This window comes from Herpailurus yagouaroundi, unplaced genomic scaffold (genome assembly GCF_014898765.1).
Source record: "Herpailurus yagouaroundi ecotype Mexico unplaced genomic scaffold, PumYag 208, whole genome shotgun sequence".
NCBI classification, from domain to species: Eukaryota; Metazoa; Chordata; class Mammalia; order Carnivora; family Felidae; genus Herpailurus; species Herpailurus yagouaroundi.
The window spans coordinates 8,266,185-8,289,387 of NW_024412439.1; the positions used below are offsets into that span (position 1 = coordinate 8,266,185).

At 53.5% G+C, this 23,203-nt stretch overlaps 1 protein-coding gene across 2 annotated transcripts in view; it reads left to right on the forward strand.

Moving 5' to 3' along the window:
• The first annotated feature begins 12 nt into the window (after nt 1-12).
• The window catches only part of GAS7 (growth arrest specific 7), a 218,260-nt gene continuing 195,069 nt past the window's right edge, over nt 13-23,203 (forward strand). The window contains exon 1 of one of the 2 annotated variants that reach the window (XM_040453195.1): nt 13-542. In XM_040453195.1, coding sequence (XP_040309129.1) covers nt 360-542 — 183 coding nt within the window. In that variant the 5' untranslated portion in view covers nt 13-359. The remainder of the gene's footprint in view (nt 543-23,203) is intronic. The other variant, XM_040453193.1, reaches the window with a different exon arrangement.

Here is a 23,203-nt window from a genome sequence, read left to right on the forward strand (position 1 = left end):
CGGCCGACCCCGGCGGCCGCAGCCCGCGCCCCGCGTCCCCGGGAAGTTGTCTCCGGAGCCCGCGGCGCCTGGGTCTCCTCCCCCTGAGCCCCGCCCCCCCCGCCCCGCGCCCGAGCTGCGAGCCGCCCGGCCCGGGGGCGTCGCCGCTTTTGCTCCGCGAAGCCAGCGAGTCTCCGCTGCCCTGCGCCGCGCGCGCGTCCCCCGCCTGCCCGGGGACCCCCCGCGCACCCCCCGAGACGGCGCGCGCCCAGAGCGCGGGAGCCCGGAGCGCCGGGCGCCTGGGACCCCGCGGAGCCGCTGCCCAGCCCGCGGGGCTCGGCCGGGATGCAGGCTGCGCTGTGAACCCCGGCGCCAAGGCCATGTCCGGCGCCCGCTGCCGGACCCTGTACCCCTTCTCCGGGGAGCGGCACGGCCAGGGGCTGCGCTTCGCCGCGGGCGAGCTCATCAGGCTGCTGCAGGTTCCGGACGGCGGCTGGTGGGAAGGCGAGAAGGAGGACGGGCTCCGCGGCTGGTTCCCCGCGAGCTACGTGCAGTTGCTGGAGGTAAAAGGGGCGAGGGCCGGGGGGCCGGGAGACCCGGGGCTGCGGGGCTCGGCGCGCTCGCGTACCTGTTGCCCGCACCGGGGACGCCCCAGCCGCTCCCCGTCCGAGGGGGCGCAGCGGGGCGGGCTGGGGGTGCAGCCGCTGCGCGCCCCGACTCTGGGGGCGGCGGAGCCAGCGGGGCGCCCCTCCGGGCCGGGCGGCGCGGGGATCGCCCTCGGAGCGGCCCCCGTGCCGGGCCTCCCGAGCACATCGTGGCCGCCCTGAGGAAGGAGAACTTGTTGCCTGTGTGAGTTCTGGAGCGGGCGGGCGCGCTCCCGGCGGTGGCAGGGGGCCGGCCGAGGGCTGCGGAGTCCGGAGGTCTAGGCATAGAGGCTGGGAGGTTGGGGATCCGGAACAGCGGCGTCATCGGTTGGGCCCCGGAGCCCGGAGCCCGCCGACCCGAGGACGGTCGTGCTGCCCCGGGTCAGGCCGCCTGGGGGCCGCCCACTTGCCGGTCAGCTGAGCCGCCCGCCCGATCCTGGGGTTCCTCCCCTGGTCCAGCGCCCCCCAGGCCAAGGTCCAGAACCTAAAAGTGGTCTGTTCCGGGGGTTCTGGCCTGACCCCAGGGCTGCAGAGGACCTGCTGAGCCAAGTCGGCTGGCTGTTTATTGTCTGGGTGACAGTTGGGAGGTCTCCTTGTCCTCTAATCGCTGAGCTCTCGGTCACAGCTAGAGTGGCCTCAGAAGTTTCTGAAGTCCTTTGGGGGGGGGGGGGGGGGGGGTGGGCTGGGGAGGAGTGACTTCATAGGCTATCCCCTTTCCCAAAGGGCTGCCAGATTGTTGCCTGGCCTTAAACAGGCGGTTACCCACAACCGTGTTAAGTACATAGTATAAACGTTCTGCTGAAACACCTCCCCAAATCACTGGAGACTGCATTTATTTATAATTTGACCCCTGACCTACTCTGCAAAGAACAGAGTAGGAAGTTTTGAGAGAAATTGCTCCGTGGGACCCAAAGAAAGAAAAAGAAAGAGAAGGAAAGATGGATGGATGGATGCATGGATGTGGTGAAATGGTCATGGGTGAGTTTGCTGAGAAATATCCTGTGGAAATGTGATCAGAACCACGGCTGGATTCACAGAGCCTTCTTCCAGGGTCCAGAGGGCAATGCAAAAACCCCCCCTCCTCCCGATGAATTAGGAGCATTTGAGCAAAATTTAGGCTGGAAGAGATCTCAGGGTCTGAGCAGAAGAGGACGTTCCAGGACGCTTTTGGTTCTGTATTTTGAGACACCTGTGTACTCAGGGAAGGCTCAGGTGTGTTCCTCAGATCTGTGCCGAGGTTCAGAAGTAAAAGAAAGCAGGTGTTGCGGCCTCCCTGTTGGTGGCTCAAAAGCAGCCCTGGGAGAGCCTCCTCTTTTCGAGTTCCCCTGGTGACCACACTTCTCCAGGAAGCACTAATGTGGAAATTTGGCAGTTGTGGGTCTGTCCGGTCAGGAGCGTCCCTGGCTGGGTGCCCAAAAGGAGTGTTTTGGGGTGCGGGTGGGGCTGGTGGAGTCTTAGGCTGCTGTTAGCAAGAGTGGGGGCTCTGCGTGTCCCTCTGGGGAAAGGGAGGCTTGAGCCAGACCCAGGGGGCAAACAGAACGATCAGCCGGGTCGGGCGCGTCCTGCGGGTAGATGTGCTGAGCAAATCTCCGGTGCGTGAGTGAGGGGCTTTTGGACAGCTGCCAACTGGTGACGCGCCAGGGGGGTGGGTGCCCGTGTGTGGGAGCGGTACCGCCGAGAGGGGGGCCCGTTTGTGGAGCACCCACTAGGCACCTGCTCTCCTGACCGCTCTGTGAAGGGGGAGGCGCTCTCCCCACATCCCAGGTGAGCAGAAGCGAAAGCAATTGCCCGAGGGAGTAATGCTTGTGTATTTGCTTAGCGGCTCAGAGGGCTGAATATTACCTCCGTGCCGGTTTTCAACGTGTCAGTGTGGGCTCAACTGCTAACAGGCGAGGGAGGGAATGGTCTGGATGCTATGGGAAAGGACATAGGATCCTTCCTGTAGGAAGGATCGGAGGTCGGGCCCTTTGTGTCTGGGCACCTCGTCGGTGAGCAGGCTGGACCTCAGGGCGGAGGGCTGGGTCGGGCTGCAGGGTATGTGGGGAGAGAGTCCCTTGGGGCTGGGTGAGCCCTCAAAGGCAGACCCGGTTCGTGGAGAACGCACAGCTCCCAGGGGACTGGCCGGTACACGAAACCACACGTCTGGGGAAGCAGCGGGTTCGTCAAGCCTGGACGTTAGTGCAGGAGCCAGGAGGCTGGAGACGGGGCCTGGAGGTGGGAATCCTCATGGGACGTGCGCCTGCTGGGAGGCATGGAGATCGGGAGGCCAGGGGAGCCGCTGGGGAGACAGGTACAGACAGAACGGACGGCACCAGCCTCCTGGTGGAGGAGTGGGGAGGTGGCGGCACCACCGGGAGTGGTGGACAAAGTGATACCAAGAAGCCCCGTCTTGGCGGAAGGGTGCAGCAGGTTGAGAACAGCATATGCAAGATGGACGCTCCTCAAGGACTCCTTGCTCGCTCAGATAAAGAAAGTGGAACTGAGAGGCCCTTGGCTTTGCAAGCCGCACACCCCACGGAGGGGAGCTGGGAGCTAGCTGTGACACAGCTGAAAGATCTGTCCTGGAGGCCGGCCAGCCCCCGGGGGAGAGGCCAGCTTGGGGAGATTCTTGTCCTGGTTCCTGGGGGGAGAATCTCTTTGGTCAGGCCATCAAGGAAATGGGAGAAGGGTACAGCACGTCCTTGGTTTCCAGAAAGCGGCCCCCAGGAAGGTGTCCGCCCAAGTGGAGAAGTGTGGGGGGCCAAGGGCTGGGCACAAGGTGGAGCCTTCCAGAGGAGGAGAGCACTGGAAGAGGGAACCCGTCTTTCCCAAGAAAGATGTAAGGTGAGATGTGAGGGCCCCGAGATAAAAACCGCGAGAATAATCTTTCTTGAGGGTCTCTTCAGCCTTGCATGAAGAAGGGGAGGAGCTGAGAAGTTTCCTGATATGTGGGAGACGGGGTCGAGGAGCTGAGACAGGGCCTGGAGACTTCAGGGGAACGTTCTGTCCGCTCCAAGCCAGGCCAGGGTCCCCTGCATAGACTGGAGGCCCTGTGGGGGCAGAGGTTTCTGCCAGACTTGTGGGGTGCCTGGTGCCTGAAAAACAGCTCCTGGGGGAGACAGGCAGAGCCCAGATCCCCGTCCCTGGGGAAGCGCCCGAGAGTTGGACGTGGGCAGGTCCGGTGGCTGGAGGGCCAGGAATTCCCCGCCGTCTGCTCTTAACCTTGAGTGGAGAGAACAAATTGGGGACCCGGAAGATACTGTCAGCCATCTGTGGAAACCCCCAGAGCTTTTGGGAAATAATTCTGGAGGGGGGAATGAGACTGGAACACAAACACCCCAGAGTTTTCCGTGACTGAAGTGCTGTTCTGAGAATCTGCCGTCTGGCCACGAGGTGCGGGCCTCAGGGGCCAGGGCGACGTGACGTTGTTGGCCAGCACAACGAGACGTCCCCTCCTTGAACCCGGTCACCTCTCCGCCTTCTGTTCTCTCGCTTTGGGTTCATGTGCTCCTGCCGGAGCTTCCAAGGTGTGGATGTGAGAGACGTGGAGCTGGGGAGGGGGGCTGTGCCGTGGATAATCGATGGCCGTGTAACAGGCCACCCCGGAACTCAGTACCGCGACACAAGCATTTACCGTCACGTCGCACATCGCTGGGGACCGACCGGGCTCCGCCGGGTGGTTCTTCTGCCGGTGTCTCTTGGCATCTGTCACGCCTCACGGTGGCCGGGGCTGCGGTCCCGGGGCAGGCAGAGCTGGGCAGGGACTCCAAAGTGGCATCTTCACTCTCTCGCTTGGTGTGTTGTTTTTCCAAGTGACTTTCTTCTCTCCGCTTCGTGTCTCATCTTCCAGGGCCTTTCCGCACGGCCTTTCCCTCTAGCAGGGAGCTGGAGTCTTTCTAGGGTGGCCGGCTTCCAAGAACGCACGTTACAAATTGCCCGGCCCTCCTAAGGCTTGGGCTCAGGACTGGCAGCTCACTTCTGGCACATTCGATTGGTAAACCGAGTCACTGGAGCAGGAGATCCTGTGTGGGAAGGAGGTGCATGAGGTTGTGGGTACGGGTATGGACACAGGTCCATTGAAGGCCGTTTTGCACACTGGCAACCTCAGAGAGAGCGCCTCCCCAGAGCGAGGCAGGGTGCAGGAGTCTTAGCTGACTTGCTAGAAAATTCTCCACGGCCATCCTCAGACGAGATTTTCTCTTCTTTAAAAAAAAAATTTTTTTTTTTAAGCTGCCAGGGATTTCTTTATAAAGGCCACCTGATAAATGTTGCAGCTGAATTTGGAACCAGATTTTCCTGTCCCTAAAGCCTGAGTCTGTCCACTGGGGCATTGGCCGTCCAGCTTTCTTGGGTTGGGTCGGCTTTGTGCTGGTTATTCATAGACACCGTGTATCCTAGCTGCCCAGTATGTAGTGGATGCTTGCTTTGTTACACAAATTGATTTTATGTTAGTTATTTAAAAAATTTTTTTTTCTACATTTTTATTTATTTTTGGGACAGAGAGAGACAGAGCATGAACGGGGGAGGGGCAGAGAGAGAGGGAGACACAGAATCGGAAACAGGCTCCAGGCTCTGAGCCATCAGCCCAGAGCCCGACGCGGGGCTCGAACTCACGAACCGTGAGATCATGACCTGAGCCGAAACCAAGAGTCGGACACGCCCAACCGACTGAGCCACCCAGGCCGCCCCTACACAGATTGATTTCAATACACGGCTTTTTTTTCTCTAACAGGAGCGGGAGTGTTACCTAAAGTGGGTGTGACCTTGTCAATTTTCTTTTTCTTTTTTTCTTAAGGCAGTTCATTATCCGGTCTGTTCCCAAAGCTGTAATTAGGGCTGGTGGCTCGCAGAGTATGGCACGGTGACCAAAAAAGACCAGTGTGCTTTGTGCGGTCGTCGCGGAGTCCTTCTGCCCTTTGATTTGGGGGCTCGCGGTCCATGGTTGTAGCTCCTGCTGTTTGAAAAATCTACCTTGAGCTCATCCCTCTGTCCGCCTCTGTTCGGGAACCTACCCCCTCGTCCCCGCTGCGCACGGGGCTGGTCAAGTGCCCCCCGCCCCAGGACTTCAAAGCAGTGGGCAGGGCTTACGGATGCCAGGGATTCAGGGCATCTCTACAAAAGTTCCCTTAGCAACACGTCGGCAGGAATCCCTGACATCTGTTCACCATCACGTGGATCCCTGCTGCCCGTGACCACCTAGAAACGTGAATGAGATACTGACCTTCCTGGACTCTTCCAGCCTAGAAACAAACCCGTGTTTTATCTGGCCGTGTGAGTGACCTCCTCTATGAGCGTGGATGCCGGGCGGCACTTTGCTGGGCAGAGAGAATGTTCGGTACATGTCAGGCGTGGGGATTTTTGGGAGGCCGCTCCAGGGGACGTCGGTCTGTTGGGTTTTGCTCCCTTATTACTCACAGCGGCAAGGGAGCACATTTTCTCACAGAATGCCAGCACGGAGCCGCCTTGCAAAATTAGTAGATTCCTCTCTCCCTGCCCCGGCGAGGCTCCTGGGGTGGCGTTCCCACCTATGCAGAGAAGTAGCAATGGCGGCCGGCAGGTGGTCCCGCTTTGCCCTCTGGTTCATCAGATCCAACAGGTGTATGAATTTGTGAGAAGTTTTCGTGGACTCATGAGGACTCCCCTGAGTCCTCCCTGCACGGTTAGTATCTCCCCAGTCTGCCGTCTGATAAAGACGTGCTCTGTTATTTGGGGCGCCCGGGTGGCTCAGTTTGTTAAGCGTCCGACTTCGGCTCAGGTCACGATCTCACGGTTCGTGGGTTCGAGCCCCGCCTCGGGCTCTGTGCTGACAGCTGGGAACCTGGAGCCTGCTTTGGATTCTGTGTCTCCCTCTTTCTCTGCCCCTCCCCCGCTTACTTTCTTTCTGTTTCAAAAATAAATAAACATTTAAAAGAAAAAAAAAAAAGATGTGCTTTATTAGGTTAACCTTGGTCGACCGTATTTATCTCATTTGTTGAGCTGAGATTTAGACTCGACCCCCAGGTACTCAATTTCCTACGTCCAGGGTCGACTCCTCATCTGTCAGTCCTCCTCAATGCCTTCTGTCCCCTACCCACCAAACCACGGTGAATGTCCCTACCACCTCTCTCTCCTCCGCCTCACCTGGCACTGTCTCCCCCCTCCCCCCTTCTTGTCACTCCTCTTACCTTCTCTACTCCTGTTCATTATGTTAGCAAGCCCAGTCTGCTCTCCGTTAGAAACATTGCTCAAAGACTTCTCCTTCTTCCCTGGTGTCGGCGCAATTTTTCTGTATAGGGCTAGGCAGCATTTTAGGTTTTGTGGCCAAGGGGCTGCGTCACCGGGATTTGTGAGCGCCAGAGGTGGTGAGCCACGAGCATGCCCCATATGGTCTCTGTCCCAGCTACTCAGCTGTGCCATTAGACTGTGAAGCTGATATAGATGATCCGAAAACCGATGGGTGTGGTTCAGTGCCAATAAAACTTTCTTTACAGACACTGAGGTTTGACTTTGTTACAATTTTTTTTTTTTCAACGTTTATTTATTTTTGGGACAGAGAGAGACAGAGTATGAACGGGGAAGGGGCAGAGAGAGAGGGAGACACAGAATCGGAAACAGGCTCCAGGCTCTGAGCCATCAGCCCAGAGCCCGACGCGGGGCTCGAACTCACGGACCGCGAGATCGTGACCTGGCTGAAGTTGGACGCTTAACCGACTGCCCCACCCAGGCGCCCCTTGTTACAATTTTCATGGGCCGTTTGGCATTACTCTTCCTTTGCTTAAATTTTCAGCCATTTCATGGGGCACCTGGGGGGCTCAGTCGAACGTCGACTTCAGCTCAGGTCGCGGTGGTGTGGTTCGTGAGCTCGAGCCCTGCATCGGCTCTCTGCTGTGAGGCTGTCCGCGTAGAGCCCGCTTCAGACCCTCTGTCCCCCCTCTCTCTGCCCCTCCTCCACTTGCACTGTCTCTCAAAATAAATGAGAATAAAAAAAATAAAAGCCATCCTTAGTTTATAGGCTGAATGTAGTTTAGAAGTTCAGATACGCACAACTTGATTGTTCCATAAGAGTCCGTACTCTGCACAGTAGAAGAAACGTGCTGTGAAATAATTTGGGGTTCCTTGCCGTTACCCCAGGTTTACATTTCGGTTCTGGGGGGCACTTCACTAAAGACAGCTCCATTCCAGGGGTCCAGCTGCTGCTTGATGTCATTCGGGCATCTCCTGGGCTGTCCTCCCCATGTGGGCCTTTGCGGTCTGTGTGTCCAGGCAGTTGCCAGAGACAATACAACTCTCTGCCGGGTCCCTCGTCTGGAGCTCTCTCCTTCTCAGCAGTTTTTGGGAGGACAGTATCGTTCTCGGACTCGGAGGCTTCTTCCCCGCTCCGCTGGTGCGGATGTAAACGTTTAAGACCAGCTCAGGCGGGGAGGTGCAAGGTCCTGATGAGGAAGCGTTTGCCAGTTTCTGGGGTATCCGAACTGCCACCGTGGCTGATCGCAGCGGACGATATGGGACACAGAACGTGGCGTGCAGTTAAGGCATGCGACGTGCCTATTTGATTCGTTTATATGTTGTGTGCAGATGGCGTAGTTTCATTGTACTGGTACGCTGCCACCCGTCACATGATTGTCCCTTCTTTCCGGCGGTGGTTGGTGGCTGGTTTTCTAAGTGCCGCAGAAAGCCTGTGGTTGGATCAGAGGGGAGGGCGCACTCTGGTGTGTTTTGGAGGGCTCATCTGGGCTGGCGAGTGCAGACTGGCTGTGAGGAGGGTAGGAAGGGAGGCTTGGTGGTGGCCGTGGGTGGTGGCCGCGTGGCCGTGGTAAGGGGGCGGACCTGGGGTGTGTTCTTTAGGTGGCCTGAAAACACTTGTCGGTGGATTGACTCTGGGGGGTGCACATCTCCCCTCTTGCATATTGCATGTGAGTTGTGATAACCCTTTCCTGACTGTATTCTCCTTTTTTTTTTGAGAGAGAGAGAGAGAGAGAGAGAGAGAGAGATAGAGGATGGGAGAGAGGGGCAGAGGGGCAGAGAGAGAGAATCTTAAGCAGGCTCCAGTCCATGAGTTCGAGCCCCACGTCAGGCTCTGTGTCGACAGCTCAGAGCCTGGAGCCTCCTTCAGATTCTGTGCCTCCCTCTCTCTCTGCCCCTCCCCTGCTCACGCTCTGTCTCTCTCTGTCTCTCAAAAATGAATAAACATAGGGGCGCCTGGGTGGCAGAGTCGGTTAAGTGTCCGACTTCAGCCAGGTCATGATCTCTCGGTCCATGAGTTCGAGCCCCGCCTCAGGCTCTGGGCTGATGGCTCGGAGCCTGGAGCCTGTTTCCGATTCTGTGTCTCCCCCTCTCTCTCCCCCTCCCCTGCTCACGCTCTGCCTCTCTCTGTCTCTCAAAATTGAATGAACATTAAAAAAAAAAAAAAAAGAGTTGGACGCTTAACCGACTGAGCCACCCAGGTGCCCCTCCTGTGAATCGTCCGTCCATTCTGCCACCAGAGACTCCTTCCTTAAAGCACGATGGAAAGACAAATAAAAATTGGGAAGAAGTTAACATCTTGAATGCAGAAAGCACTTTTTATAAATTATGGAAACATGCACAAAGGAGCGCATCCGTACGAGAATGGGCAGAGAGCTTGGGTAGATGCTTAATGATAAAAGGTGTGCAAAGTCGTCATCAGCGTATTCAGTCTCACTGGTAAGCAAAGAACGGCATGTTTTAAAAACACACTTCCTTTAATGAAAACTGTCAATGTTAAAAGAACGAGCATTGGCAGTGGTGTGGGAAGATCGTCCTGGGCTCCCTGGAGGGTAATTGGGCAATATACTCTAAAGGCCTTCATAACGTACATGTCCTCTGATCCAACGGTTCCATTTCTAGAAATTTGGACCCCGGAAGCATCTGAGCGGCAAGCCGTGGGCATCAGGAAGCCCACCGTGGCACCGTGTCTAATGCTGGAGTGTGAATTGGCCACAGCCTCACCGTCCAGCAGGAGGAGCTGGCTAAGATAAGGCTCACTTGTGCCGAGTACAAGGTCAGACGGGCAGAAGGGGCTCGACAGCTATATTGAAGCTGAATTTAAAAAAAAAATAAGGGATTTGGTCAGTGATGTTAAATATTTCATGGAGTCAGTGTAGTTTAGATTCACCGTATGACGAGGCAAAGAGCTGGCATTCCAGGAATGAATTGCTTTTTAAAAGCAGGGACCATGTGTAGTGTGCATTCTGTAAGTGTCCTTTTGTGGAGAGAACAGGTTGAAGGGATACTTGGTGGCTCAGGACCCCGTTCTTTTAAAGATCCTTAGTTAGCAACAAATCTCTGTCTTTTGGGGGAGGGGAGGTGGTTTTAATTTTTTATTTTTTATTTTTATTTTTTTTGGAAACAGCCAAAATTCACTTGGAGCCACATCTGGTGTGTCTGTACATGTGACTATCTGTCTATCACCTTGTTGCAAAAAAGATTTAAAGCAGCTTACCAAAAAGCATACGGCACGAAAAGATAAAAGCGTAAATGCACAAGGAAATCTGGAAAGGAGAAAAGAAGGTAACAGGCACAGTGAAGTCTGAAGAGCAGGGAGGGAAGTTGGATTAAGTGATGCTGTTCAGGGGTTAAAAGAAGTCCTTTCCTGCAGGTAATGATGTGACAGAGCTGTTCTCAGCAGGGAGTAGCAGAAGGGTTGGGCACAGTGGGCTACGTGCTGTATCAGTCAGGATGGGTTAGGATATGCCGCCGTAACAAACAGCCCCCAGATCTCAGTGGGTAAAACAACCTAGGTTTGCCTCTTCCTCGGGCTGCAGGTCCGTTGCAAATTGGTTTGGGGCTGTAAGACCCTCTGGGACCCAGGATGAAGCAGCAACCACTGGAATCCTGCTGGTGATCATGTCAGTGGTCCCTAAAGCTTCTGCCCGGAAGCGACTTACGATACTTGCTTGTGATCCTATTTCATTGACCAAAGCCCACCCAACGTGCTAGGTAGCCGTCCCGCCATGTGTGCAGAAGGAGGAAAGGAGCGAGCTGAATATGTGTGGACAGCTCTGTTGACCACCACCTGTGTGTTCACTCGGGGCGGTGGGGGGGATGCCCCAGTTCTGGGCTCTTTAAGGCTCAGCGTTGAATGGTCATCCTTACAGCCGTGCTTCTTAAACTGAATTCAGTGCTTCTAAAGAATTTTTTTTTGTTTGTTTATTTTTGAGAGAGAGAGAGAGAGAGAGAGAGAGAGAGAGAGAGAGACAATGAGCGGAGGAGGAGCAGAGAGAGAGAGGGAAACACAGAATGGGAAGCAGGCTCCAGGCTCTGAGCCATCAGCACAGAGCCTGAAACGAGGCTTGAACTCATGAACCGTGAGATCATAACCTGAGATGAGGTTGGATGCTCAACCAACTGAGCCACCCAGGTGCCCCTGAATTCAGTGCTTCTAGACAAGTTTCTCAAAATGAACTTCTTGGGTCTTGTTGGTTAGATTCTGGCTCAGCAGACCTGGGATGGGGCCCCAGGTGCTGAGTGTCTGAAGAGCTCCCATTGACGCTAAGTCCTCAGCCACAGTGCAGACCTCCACGGGTCCCCCTAGCTTCTGAGAGCCAGGGTGAACTCTTAACTGTTCTCAGGAAGCCACTCTCCCCATCCCCAAGCTGTCCCGGCATCTAGCACCCTCCCGGACCCAGGAATAGATATTTCACCGAGAAGTCGTGAACAGACATAGTCGTTTTCTGACCCTAGACTTTCTGTGATTTTTTTTTTTTCCCCTTTGTGGTCAATACATCTGTCACAACTTCTGGTTCAACCAAAAGCAGGCATTTGTATTTGAGCATCTACTATGTACCATCTCTCCACAAGGCTCACTGAGCTACAGCCAAGACAGGGAGCTGAGGTTAGTGGCTGTTCTTTGGGGAGCCCTTAGGGATGCGCCGTCGCCTCCAGGGTGACTCTGTCAGGTGACCTAGGAGACTTGAGTTTCACACTTGTTCCTTTGGAATGAAAGCCGTGTTAGTCTCCAGGGCCTTAATCCCTCCTGTCTCCTTTGCTTCTCTGATGTACGGAGAACTCCAGGATCAGTCAATAACAAAAAAAACTAATTAGATTATAAAAACTCCTTAGAAGTGGTATTTTAAAAATTCTACAGAAATGAGCCCTTGTCCTAATTTCATCATGACAGAGGATCTTTACTTTAGCAGTGGCTTGGGGAAGAATGTCACCGAGCCATTCGTTTCTGATTCCTAGTATAATTTAGAACTAGGAAATCTGAGTCTAGTGTTCTCATTAACAAGTTCCTTCTTCCTTCCTTCCTCTTCCTTCCTTCCTTCCTTCCTTCCTTCCTTCCTTCCTTCCTTCCTTCCTTCCTTCCTTCCTTCCCCTGCAAGCCTTTGTTGTGTTCAGAATGAAAAATGAAACTGGGTTGAGTTTTTGATAACCAAGGAAATGCCAAGCACAGACTCTCCTAATCTGATACTCAAGCCTAATATTGTCATTCATTTATTTTTATTTTGTTTATGTATTTAAATATTTAAATGTTTATGAAAAATTTTTTTTAATGTTTATTCATGTTTTGAGAGACAGAGTGTGAGCGGGGGAGGGACAGAGAGAGGGGGAGACACAGAATCCGAAGCAGGCTCCAGGCTCTGAGCTGTCGGCACAGAGCCCCATATGGGGCTCGAACCCATGAAACATGAGATCATGATCCGAACCGAAGTCGGACACTTGACTAAGTCCCCGACTACTTTCATATTTTTAAGAAAGTTATGAGGGTCTGGGACCGTCTTCTGGGTGACGGCACGTAATTACAACCTGCCTGTACGACATCACATTACTGCAGGGCACTGAGACCATGCTTCTCACACACTAAGGCACATGTGGAGCACGTGGGGACTTGATAAAATTCTGATTCTGATTCAGTAGGTCAGGGATAGGGCCCCCAGCTCTGCATTTTCTACCTCTAGCTCCCAAGCTAGGATCGTGTTGTTGGCTTTTGGGCTGCGATTAGAGGAGCAAAGCATCTAAATCACCTGAGGGGTTTTTAAATTTGCCTGTAAGTCATGATTAAGTCCTGAGATTAGATTGGAGTTTGTTTACCTTTTTTTTTTATTTTAGTGGATTATATGAGGCCACCCAGGGTAATAGAAAGAACACAGGCTTTGGAATTAGACTCCTCTTTGAATCTATTTAATCAGAGGACAGAGAGAGGGAGGTGGCCAAGAGGTAGGTTGGGGAGGGGGGTGGCTGGTGTCCTGTTTGCCCAGAGGGGTCCCTCCGTCACAGGGCGGGCGTGACGCTCAGGAACGCTTTGCTGGGGACAGGAGCTGGCCGTGGACGAAGCAGGGCTGGGGAGCACAGTGGTGAGTGACGGGAGCGTGGCCGGCCGGGGTCTTGACTGCAGACTGAACCTCAATGGCAGAGAGCGAGCCAGGATGGTCTCTCACCAGATCCCAGCAGGACAGTCTTGCAGTGGGGTGTGGCCTCCATATCTTGAAGCCCTTTATCAGTTCGGAGGGGACACTGGATGCCTGGCGTGGTTTGCTTTGTGAGCTGGAATGTGAGCCCTGTGTCTGCCCCGCATGTGGACTGCTCAGAACACACTCAAGGGCGGGGCAGGACCGTGTCTGCCCCCCCCCCCCCCCACCGTGTCCCCCCACCCGTGGGGCAAGAGTGTGGCAGCTCTGGGTTCCAGTCCTGGCTCAGCCCTTGCTGCCTGTGGGACCCTGGGCAAGCTGCAGAACCTTTTAAAGTTTTATGGGGCTCCTGTGAGGGTCGGGAGAGCCTGGAGGGGCTCTGGCACCTTGTATACACCCTGTAAATGGATTTGACACCCCGTGTGCTCTGGGCATCGTGCCAGGTTGCTTGCTGATAGCTGCCTGTTTCCTGGGGCTTCCACTGGGGGCGCTACTGGGGTGGGAGAAACCTTTTCCCAAGGGCCCCTCTGAGGTCACAGTGCAAGACTGTCCCATTGCAGTACTGCGGTCATGGTGTGTGGCCTCCGGGCACGATCGGCCTGGCATATTATTTAAAGAAAAAAATTTATGTTTATTTATTTTTGAGAGAGAGAGAGAGCACGTGAGCAGGGGAGGGGCAGAGAGAGAGAGACAGGCAGACAGACTGACAGAATCCAAAGCAGGGTCCAGGCTCTGAGCTGTCAGCACAGAGCCCGACGCGGGGCTCAAACCCACGAACCGTGAGATCATGACCTGAGCCGAAGTCGGACGCTCAACCGACTGAGCCCCCCAGGCACCCCTCTGTTTTACTTTATTTTTAAAAAGATTTTATTTTTAAGTAATATTTGTACCCAACGTGGGGCTCAAACTTACAACCCTGGGATCGAGTCCCATGCTGTAATGACTGAGCCAGCTAAGTGCCCCTGTTTCTTTCTTTCTCTCGCTCTTTCTTTCTAAGAGAGAGCAAGCCAGTGAGTGCGAGCCGGGGGGAGGGGCAGAGGGAGAGAGAGAGAATCTTAAGCAGGTTCCACACTCCGTGCAGAGCCTGACTCGGGCTCCATCCCACACCTCTGGGTTCATAATCTGAGCCAAAATCAAGAGTTGGACGCTCAACCAACGGAGCCCCCACCAGGCACTCCTCTTTCTACTGTAATATTTCTATTGACTTATAATTCATATCCCCTTGGAAGCGTACAATTCAGTGATTTTTTTTTTTTTTTTTTACCATATTTATAGCATCCTGCAGCCATTACCATGATCAGTTTTGGGCCATTTCATCTGTACCCTTGCTTATGAGCCGTCACTCTCCATTTCCCCCCAACATCCCGGCGCTAGGCAGTGACTCATCTGTGTCTTAGAGATTTGCTGATTCTGGATAGATCCTATAAGTGGAATCCTACAATTTATGGTCTTTGGTGTCTGGCTTCTTTCACTGAGCATAATGTTTTCAAGTTCATCCACATGGTAGTGTGAATCAGGACTGCGTTCCTTTTCGTGGCCGAGTAATATTCCGCTGTATGGATGTACCACATTTTATTTATCCATTCTTCCACTGTTGGACATTTGGGTTACTTCTTCTGTTTGGCTCATATGAACATTGCTCCTACGAACGTTTGTGTACAAGTTTTTGCACGGACTTGGGGGCACCTGGCTGGCTTAGTGGGAAGAGCGTGTAACTTTTGATCTCGGGGCTGTGAGTTCGAGCCCCGTGTTGGGTGTGGAGATTACTAATAAATAAATAGACGTAATTCCCATCACCTATTATGTAAACAAAACCAAGTCTTTGTGTGGCTGTGTGTTTTTATTTCTTCTGGGTATATACTTTGGAGCGAAAGTGCTGGGTCCAGTGGTAACTCTACATGGTGACCAGAGAAAGTGCTGGGTCCAGCAATTTGAGGAACTGCCAGACTGTTCTCCAGAAGGTGTCCCCCCATCTTACAATTCCAGCAGCGGTGGAAGAGAATGCCACTTTGTCTCCTCACCGACGCTTATTATTATCTGTCCTTTTAATTATAGTTGTGCGAATGGATGTGAAGTGGGGTCTCGTGGAGGTGGTGGTGTGTGTTTTACTGATGACTAAGGATGTTGAGCATCTTTTCGTGTGCTCATTGGCCATCGGTATATCTTTTTTCATTTATTATTGTTCTTAACGTGTATTTATTTTTGAGAGACAGAGACAGAGCATGAGTAGGGGAGGGGCAGAGAGAGAGGGAGACACAGAATCCGAAGCAGGCTCCAGGCTCCGAGACATCAGCACAGAACCTGATGCGGGGCTCAGTGTCATGAACCTCGAGATCATGACCTGAGCCGAAACCAAGAGTGGGGTGCTCAACCGACTGAGCCACCCAGGCACCCCTTGGACCATTTTTTTAACTGGTGATTCGCTTTTTGTGTTTTTGTTTCTGTTGCTATGGTCTCTTCTGTTTCTCTTTTCTTTTCTTTTGTAGCCAGATTAACTTCCCATTTGTTGGCTTTGGGTAGCATCCTGGGAAGACCCAGGCAGCACAGTTCGTCTGTGTTCCTCCAGACCTCTCAGCACTCACCCCCCCGTATTGGAATTCTCTGTGCCCTTATCGTATTGTCGAGGTTTTGAGGTCAAGGATTGGTTCTCTGATCTTTATAGACTCATCTCTTATTGTACTATCAGGCATAGGCATTTAAAAAAAAAATTTTTTTTTTTAATGTTTATTTATATTTTGGGGACAGAGAGAGACAGAGCATGAACGGGGGAGGGGCAGAGAGAGAGGGAGACACAGAATCAGAAACAGGGTCCAGGCTCTGAGCCATCAGCCCAGAGCCCGACGTGGGGCTCGAACTCACGGACCGCGAGATCGTGACCTGGCTGAAGTCGGATGCTTAACCGACTGCGCCACCCAGGCGCCCCTGTAGGCATTTGATTTAAAAACAAACAAACAAAAAAACCCAAAAAGAACCACGGTTCAGTCACTTCCACCAATGTATGCAAGATTCGGTTTGCTCTGCATGGGATCTGTGGGCTTCACCCGGGGGGAGAAAACAGTAAAAAGTTTACAGAGTGACGTTCTTACAGAATCTCTGTTCTCCATCCACACACCTTACGCCTAAGAACTGTGGGTGATAAGACCTTAGAGAGAGAGAGTGCACCATTCAGAGCACAGCATCCCCGCTGTGGGATCAAATACCTCGAGTACATGAAGTAGGCTTGTCACCTTGTATATAAAGGGCAACAAACCTTTATTATTTCCTGCTGGCGAGAGAAAACATGTGTGGAGGAAATTGACCTCCTGCCAGACTGACTTGATTACTGGGTCCCTCCTAGAATCCCAGAATGGGAGTTTTCTTGGTTTTTGTAGTATGTGGGGGAGGCAGTCGGGTGTCACCGTGTTCGCAGCTGAACAGATCTGGGTGTGGGCGCTGGCTCTAGGAGACTTTGGGCACATGGATTACCTGACCTTGGACCTCAGTTTCCCTGTCTTTAAAATGGGGATAATGAGGCCGTCATCAGAGCATCCTTGACCGTTGGAACTGTCTCTTTTGGCACAAATGCCCCACGGACATCGGGGCACAGTGTGACCCTGGTGTGACCAAGTGCAGCCTTACCTACAGATCAGTAACTAAGGGGAATCTTCTCCTGGGGCATGTGACAGATAAAGCATCGTGGAAACACAGAATTTTCTGCAGAAGATTGCATCATCAGGTCCGGAGACATCTCCCTGACTGGTCAGGTTCCTTCTCAGAGTGAGGGTAGATGCCCTCCTCTCTGTTTTAAAGTTGATGGGTTGTGCGACACGGCAAACGGGACATTGATTCCTTCTTTCAGCTAGCCAGCTGCAACTGTTAAACACCCTTGTGGGTTTTTTGAGGGGGGCAGAGGGGTACCACAATAGTGGGAAAATGCTGTGCCCCAGTTCCCATCTGCACTGGCTCTATAATCCAGTCCTTCAAGGTGACACTTTGAGGACTTTTTTCTTTTCTTTTAAAATTTATTCATTTTTGAGAGACAGAGAGAGAGTGCAGCAGGGGAGGGGCAGAGAGAGAGAGGGACACAGAACCCGAAGCAGGCTCCAGGCTCCGAGCTGTCAGCACAGAGCCTGACAGGGGGCTTGAACCCATGAGCTGCGAGATCATGACCTGAGCTGAAGTCGGATGCTTAACAGACTGAGCCACCAAGGCACCCCTCTTTTCTTTTTTTTTAAAGTTTATTTATATATTTTGAGATAGAGCACAAGCAGGTGAGGGGCAGAGAGAAAGAAAGACAGAATCCCAAGCAGGCTCTGTGCCATCAGCGCAGAAACCAATGTGAGGCTCGAACCCATGAACCCGCGAGATCATGACCTGAGCCAAGATCGAGAGTCGGACGCTTAACCGACTCAGCCACCCAGGCGTCTCCACTTTTGGGGTTTTCTGCTCATCCTTTCTTTCCGCTTTCCTCTGTTAATCAGGGAACAGAGGAAAAGTCTTTCCTCCAGGCTCACAGCAGCCTACCCCGGGGAGAGGGCAGAGTCTTTGTGTGTCTGGCTCCCTGCTTTGAAAAGAGGAGGCGATCGTTGGTCTTTAGAGAAAAAAATAGTAGTGTCTGTTTACCACTGTGGCCAGATGATGCATGCCGATTGGGAGCTTGGGATCAGAGAGATGGTAGTTTGGGGTTTGTGGGTGCCCAGACGGAGACGAGGCTGAGAGACCTGATCTGTGTGTGCCCTTGAGGAGCCCCGTGGTGGGGATGGCAGCAGAGATCCTGATAAGGCTTGAAATTTCACACGGACTTGCTCAGCCTTGCCTGGGAGAAAGCAGCCAGGATGAAAACCATGAACCAGGCTTCTTCCTCATTCCAAAGTGTGTATTTGGTGGGGGGAGAGCCCAGCCAGTGGGGACATGTGGAAATGGGGCTTGGCCACAGCATTGCCAGGCACTCCGGTGGGGCCATAGAGACCGCTCTGGCCTGAGTCCTTTGCCCTCTGGCTCTGACTAGGACCGTGGCCCCAGAAGAAAGCTATGCTCCAGCAAGAATGGGAGGAAGGGGGAGTCGGAGCCTGTGTGAAAGTCTCTTTCCCAGACTCGGTGTTCATGGGCGCTGACTCATGGAGGTCTGTGTGCTGGGGCTGTGCTTCTGCCCACACCCCCCACTCAGTGGACTCCATCACTCCCTTTCCTCTTCGGGCACCTCCTCCAGGAAGCCCCTGGAGCTCTGCTGGACTCCGTTGGAAAAGCCCAGGATTTTGTGCCTGTGAGGCAAACGCTAGCTCCTGTTCTGCAGTTCCTGGCGGGGCGGGGGGCAGGGGGGGGCATTGTTCTAGGCTGCCAAACTCAAGTACAGCCTTCTGGTTCCATTTCCCCCACCCCCACCCCTCCTCCGGGCTTTCAGGGGCTGGTGGATGAGGGTGCTTTACTCTAGGTGGCCCGTCTGCTTTATTATTAGTCTTGGGGAAATGATTTCTCTGAGAGGCAGGAGAAAGCGTAAATTATGCTTCACTGCAAATTATCACGACTGTGTATGTATTCACCTTCTGCTGTAAGTCTTGTAAATGAGGACCGATGTGAGACGCGGGGGAAGCTGGAGAGGGGCGCCCTGTGGATGCACGGCGGGCCTGATGGATAATCACGGAGTCCCCGGTCTTTGAAGTTCTCATAGTTTCGGGAAGAGGGAGGGGAGGAGGTTGTTCTCCCATGGGTGGCTGCGCCCCGGGTGAGAAGGCTGGAGGAAAGCGTTTTGAAGGTGACAGACACCCCCATCCCCCACCCCCGGAAGTGGGCAAGTTTTCTGTGAACTGCATCCTTAGCAAATATTTCTTCTTCTCCTTCTCCCTCTTCTTTTAATGTTCACTTATTTTTGAGAGACAGAGAGAGACAGAGCACGAGCTGGGGAGGAGCAGAGAGAGGGGGAGACACAGAATCTGAAGCGGCTCCAGGCTCCGAGCCGTCAGCACAGAGCCCCACGCGGGGCTCGAACCCACGAACCGTGAGATCATGACCTGAGCTGAAACCAAGAGTGACATGCTTAACTGAGTGAGCCACCCAGGTGCCCTGCAAAATTCATTTAAAATCTCTGACCAGGGTTTTGATGGGCCCGTGAGAGTGTGGTGACCCCCATCCTGTGCCTCTTAAGTTGCCTAGAAGGATTTTGAAGGTGACGGTGGACGTGAGCGTGGTTTGAGGTTCTGGGTGAAGCTGATGTCCATACGAGGTCTGTTCAGAGATTTTGTGCAGGAAGCTGTCAGCCTTGTCCTACCTGCTAAGCCCTGTGCTGGGTGGTCCGTCCCCCTTGGGCCCCCTTGAACTTGCTCCTGAGGCTGCTTCCTGAGACCCTTCTTGTCTGCTGCTCAGGCCAGGGCAGTGGGGGCACTCGGGGCTGGTGAGGGGCTGAACTGTGAACGCCCCCCAATTCCTATGTTGAGTGATAACCCCAAGTACCCCAGAAAGTAACTATTCGGAGGTAGAGTCCTTAAAGTAGTAATTAAGTTAAAAAGAGGTCCTGCATGGGGCGCCTGGGTGGCTCAGTCAGTTGAGCGTCCGACTTCGGCTCAGGTCACGATCTCGCGGTCTGTGAGTTGGAGCCCCGCGTTGGGCTCTGTGCCGACAGCTCGGAGCCTGGAGCTGCTTCGGATTCTGTGTCTTCCTCTGCTTCTGCCCCTGTCCCGCTCAGGCTCTGTCTCTCTCTCAAAAATAAGTAAACGCTGCTAAAAAAAAAAAAAAAAAAAATCAAAAAAAAAATGAGGTCCTGTGGGCGTCCTTCTAAGAGGTGATGAGGACAGGGACACACAGCGGGAGACCATGCGAAGACACAGGGAGAAGGCAGTGTCTGGAAGCCAAGGAGAGAGACCTCGGGAGAAACCAGCCTGGCCCCCAGCGTGATCTCAGACTTCTGGCCCCAGAATCGCAAGACCGTAGATTTCTCTCGTTGAAGGCTTTGAGCCTGTGGCCCTTTCTTCCGGCAGCCTCACCTGCATCCTGCCGGGCCCGTCCCCTGGATGTAGATGTGAGAATTCGCTACGCAGTTCTCTGTGGGATCAAAACCTCGGTGTAAGCAGGGGCAAAGCTTGTTCCACTTTTCTCCTTACGTGGGTCCCTAATGAACATACCGTTTGCTCCACGGTCCCGTGTCTCCTTGATCAACACGTGCGCCCCCCGAGGGTGGAGCCGTGTGTCCTTTTTGTTCCCTGCAGGGTCCCCACGACCGAGCACGAGGAAAGGCCCATCTGAGCACCGCTATGTGTCTTCTGCAAGAATTCGGTCAGAAACAATGGCCTGAAGTCAAATTCCTTAACTCTGGGCCTAAATCCAGAATGTGTAATTAAAAGAACTGGTTTTCTGCGTGCGGGTCGCCGCGTAGAGCTCATGCCATGTCGGGACGGGCTGGCGTTTCTACAGGCCACGTCCCATGTTCCGTCTGACCTCTGCTCGGCCACCAAATGTGATTAAGCCACGTGAACGCCAGAGAAGAAAGCTTCATTTATTCATTTCTGGTTTACACTTGGTGGACCGAGCCACGGATTATGTTAATCTGCCGATGAGGTCGTTAGCCAATGGGTCTGAATGTGGTTGCTCTCCAGGGGGTTAACTCTGTGAGGCCAGGGGTCTGACCTCCTCCTCAGTGTCCCTAACACCGGTGACAGGGGCTGGCCCAGAGCTGGGGGCTCAGTCCTCTTTGGGGAACGAAGGATTCCGTCCTCCTCAAGAACAGATGAGTCAAGGCTGAGCCTTTCCAGCTGGTCTTTCTGGAGAGATGTCAGCCCCCTACCTCAACGTTCTTTCCTTCTGCTTGCTGTTCTGTGTTCCTTTCCAGGCTGCCCTGGTTCTCTCTTTGTCTCCAGGATGGAGGCATCCTGTTAGCGGTTCAGTGTGAGAGGAGAGGCCTTCTGTACCCAGCAGACCGCCCCCTGGCCAGATATGTGTGGGCGGGTCCCCGATTTGGGGACGCTCTTTTCTTGCTTAAGGATCTTTGGCTACCCCCTACTTCTCTTACTCCGTATCCAGTTTTCTCTTCGTGTTTCTCTCTGTCCCCTCCGTTCTTAAAATCTGTGGCGAAGCTCATAGAACAAAACTTAGAGTTGTGACATTTTCAAGTACACAACCCAGTGACATGTTGGTACCCTTACGGCGTTGTGGTACGACCCAGTTGCAGGATGGTTTTGTGCACCCCCTCCCCCAAAAGGAAACCCCAGGCCCGTGAAGCAGTCACACCCCGTTCTACCCCGTTTCTCCTCCCCGGCCCCTGCCAACCACGGATCTGTGTTCTGTGTCCATGGATTTGACAGTTCGAGGCATCATTTCATGTAAATGGAATCGCACAATCTGTGGTCCTTTGTGCCTGGTTTCTTCCACCTGGTGCGACCCTGCACCTGCTTGTTGGACGTCAGTCGACGGACGACTGTAGATTGGTTGCTTCCACATTTTGGCTCTTGTGAATCATACCAGGTTCTTTTTCTGCGTCTCTGGTTCTGCCTCCAAACGCAGCACCTGGTCTCCTGTCCGGGCCGCGGTGGTTGCCGGCAGTGTTTGGTAAAGCAACTCGAGAAACGAGAAGGCAGGTTCACAGGGTCCAGTTCTCTCTCTGTGTGTGAGATTTCTGTCCAGCCTCTGTTTGCTCATTGGAGAAATGGGCATAAAACTCTCTGCCCTCCTTACTCAGCCCTGCGGGGCATCGCACGAGCCACCCTCACCCTAGGTCGTGACTGTGAGCCCTTTGCGAGCCGAGGCAGATGTCAGATGATGGTTATTCACGTTCTTCCTTTTTCCTTTGGTTTCTTCACTTTCTCTGCTTCCTCGCTTCTCCTTTTCTGAGTGACTGCGTTTGAATTCCCTCTGACCTGCTTCTCCCTTCCTCCCTCTTTAGCTGGCCTGGGGGATGCGGTGGGCCCTATTCTGTACGGCACCATGCTGCGTGAACTGGGTGATGGCACAGTGTGTGAGCATCTTTGCAGAAATTCCGCGTCCGGCTTGGCTTGGGAGACTCAGTTGACACACAACTTTGAGGCCTTTTGCGGTCCAGGAAGTAGCCAGATTGATGGATACTTAGGCAGATATTAGAATCCAAACAAGCAGACCCTGGGGATGCTTGGAGGAAAGTGGCAGATGGATGTGTGTGCTTTTTCTTGGTGCATTGCCCTGTAACTGCTGAATCTTCTGCGGGCTGGTGTGTGTGGTCCCAGCTGAAGTTTCTTTTTTACTTCTTTTTTCTTTTTTTTTTTTTAACGTTTATTCATTTTTGAGAGAGAGAGAGAGACAAAGCGTGAGTGGGGAGGGGCAGAGAGAGAGGGAGGCACAGAATCCGAAGCAGGCTCCAGGCTCCGAGCTGTCAGCACAGAGCCTGACGCGGGGCTCGAACCCACGAACCGGGAGATCATGACCTGATGTGAAGTCGGACGCTCAACCGACTAAAGGCTCAGAGAGGTTAAGGAACCTGCTCAGGACGCACAGCAGGCGCTCTGTCTTGGAACCCGTGCTTTTTTTTTTACAGCCTCCCCCACCCTCTAAGGGGTTTTACAGCAGATAAAAACCATGTGGGCTCCACTTACTTGGGAAGATGAGAAATGAATCCGCGGGCAGTTGGACCTCATTTGTTTTGGAGACTTTTGTTTTTCAACATCTTAGAATTTTCAAGCCCTAAATTCTGTAGGAGTTGCAGGTGGCCTTTGCTGTTTCTCAATCGGGACCGATTTCCTCTTTTTGCAACCAACTTCAGAGAAGCTTTAAGGAAAACCGATTTTTCTGCTAAATTGGTGTGTTCCTCATTTGCTACCAGAGGGTCTGATTTAAGGAACTGTTGTCATTCGTGGTGACAGGCACGGAGCCAGCTGGGGACGATGCCGGAGCTTGGGATCCGGATCTGGGTTCACTGCGAGAGCTCCGGCGGCGTTGGATGGAGTCACTGAAAAGTCTGGCTCCCGCTGGGTCTGGTGGGAGGGGCGGGGGTGTCGGAGTGAGCGAGACCGGGGAAAGCTTGCCCGGAGGAAATTCGGTCAAGATGTTCCGTTTTAACACCTCTGGTTTTCTTCCAGATCCGAAGAGGAAGAGATCCTGACTTCAGTTTTTAGGGTTTTCCGTGAATGGAGCGCAGAGATGGAAGGATCCTAGGTTCTTTGTGGCTCCCGTGAAGCTAGGGGGAGGGAAAAAAGGGTGCCTGGCAGTTAGGAGGGGCTTTTGCCCCTGGCTGGGCCCTCAGTGAATTGCTGAGCCTTGAAAACGTATACAGCACGGCTGGTATGTGCTGGCTCAGCCCCAGAAAGCGGCTGCTAGCCT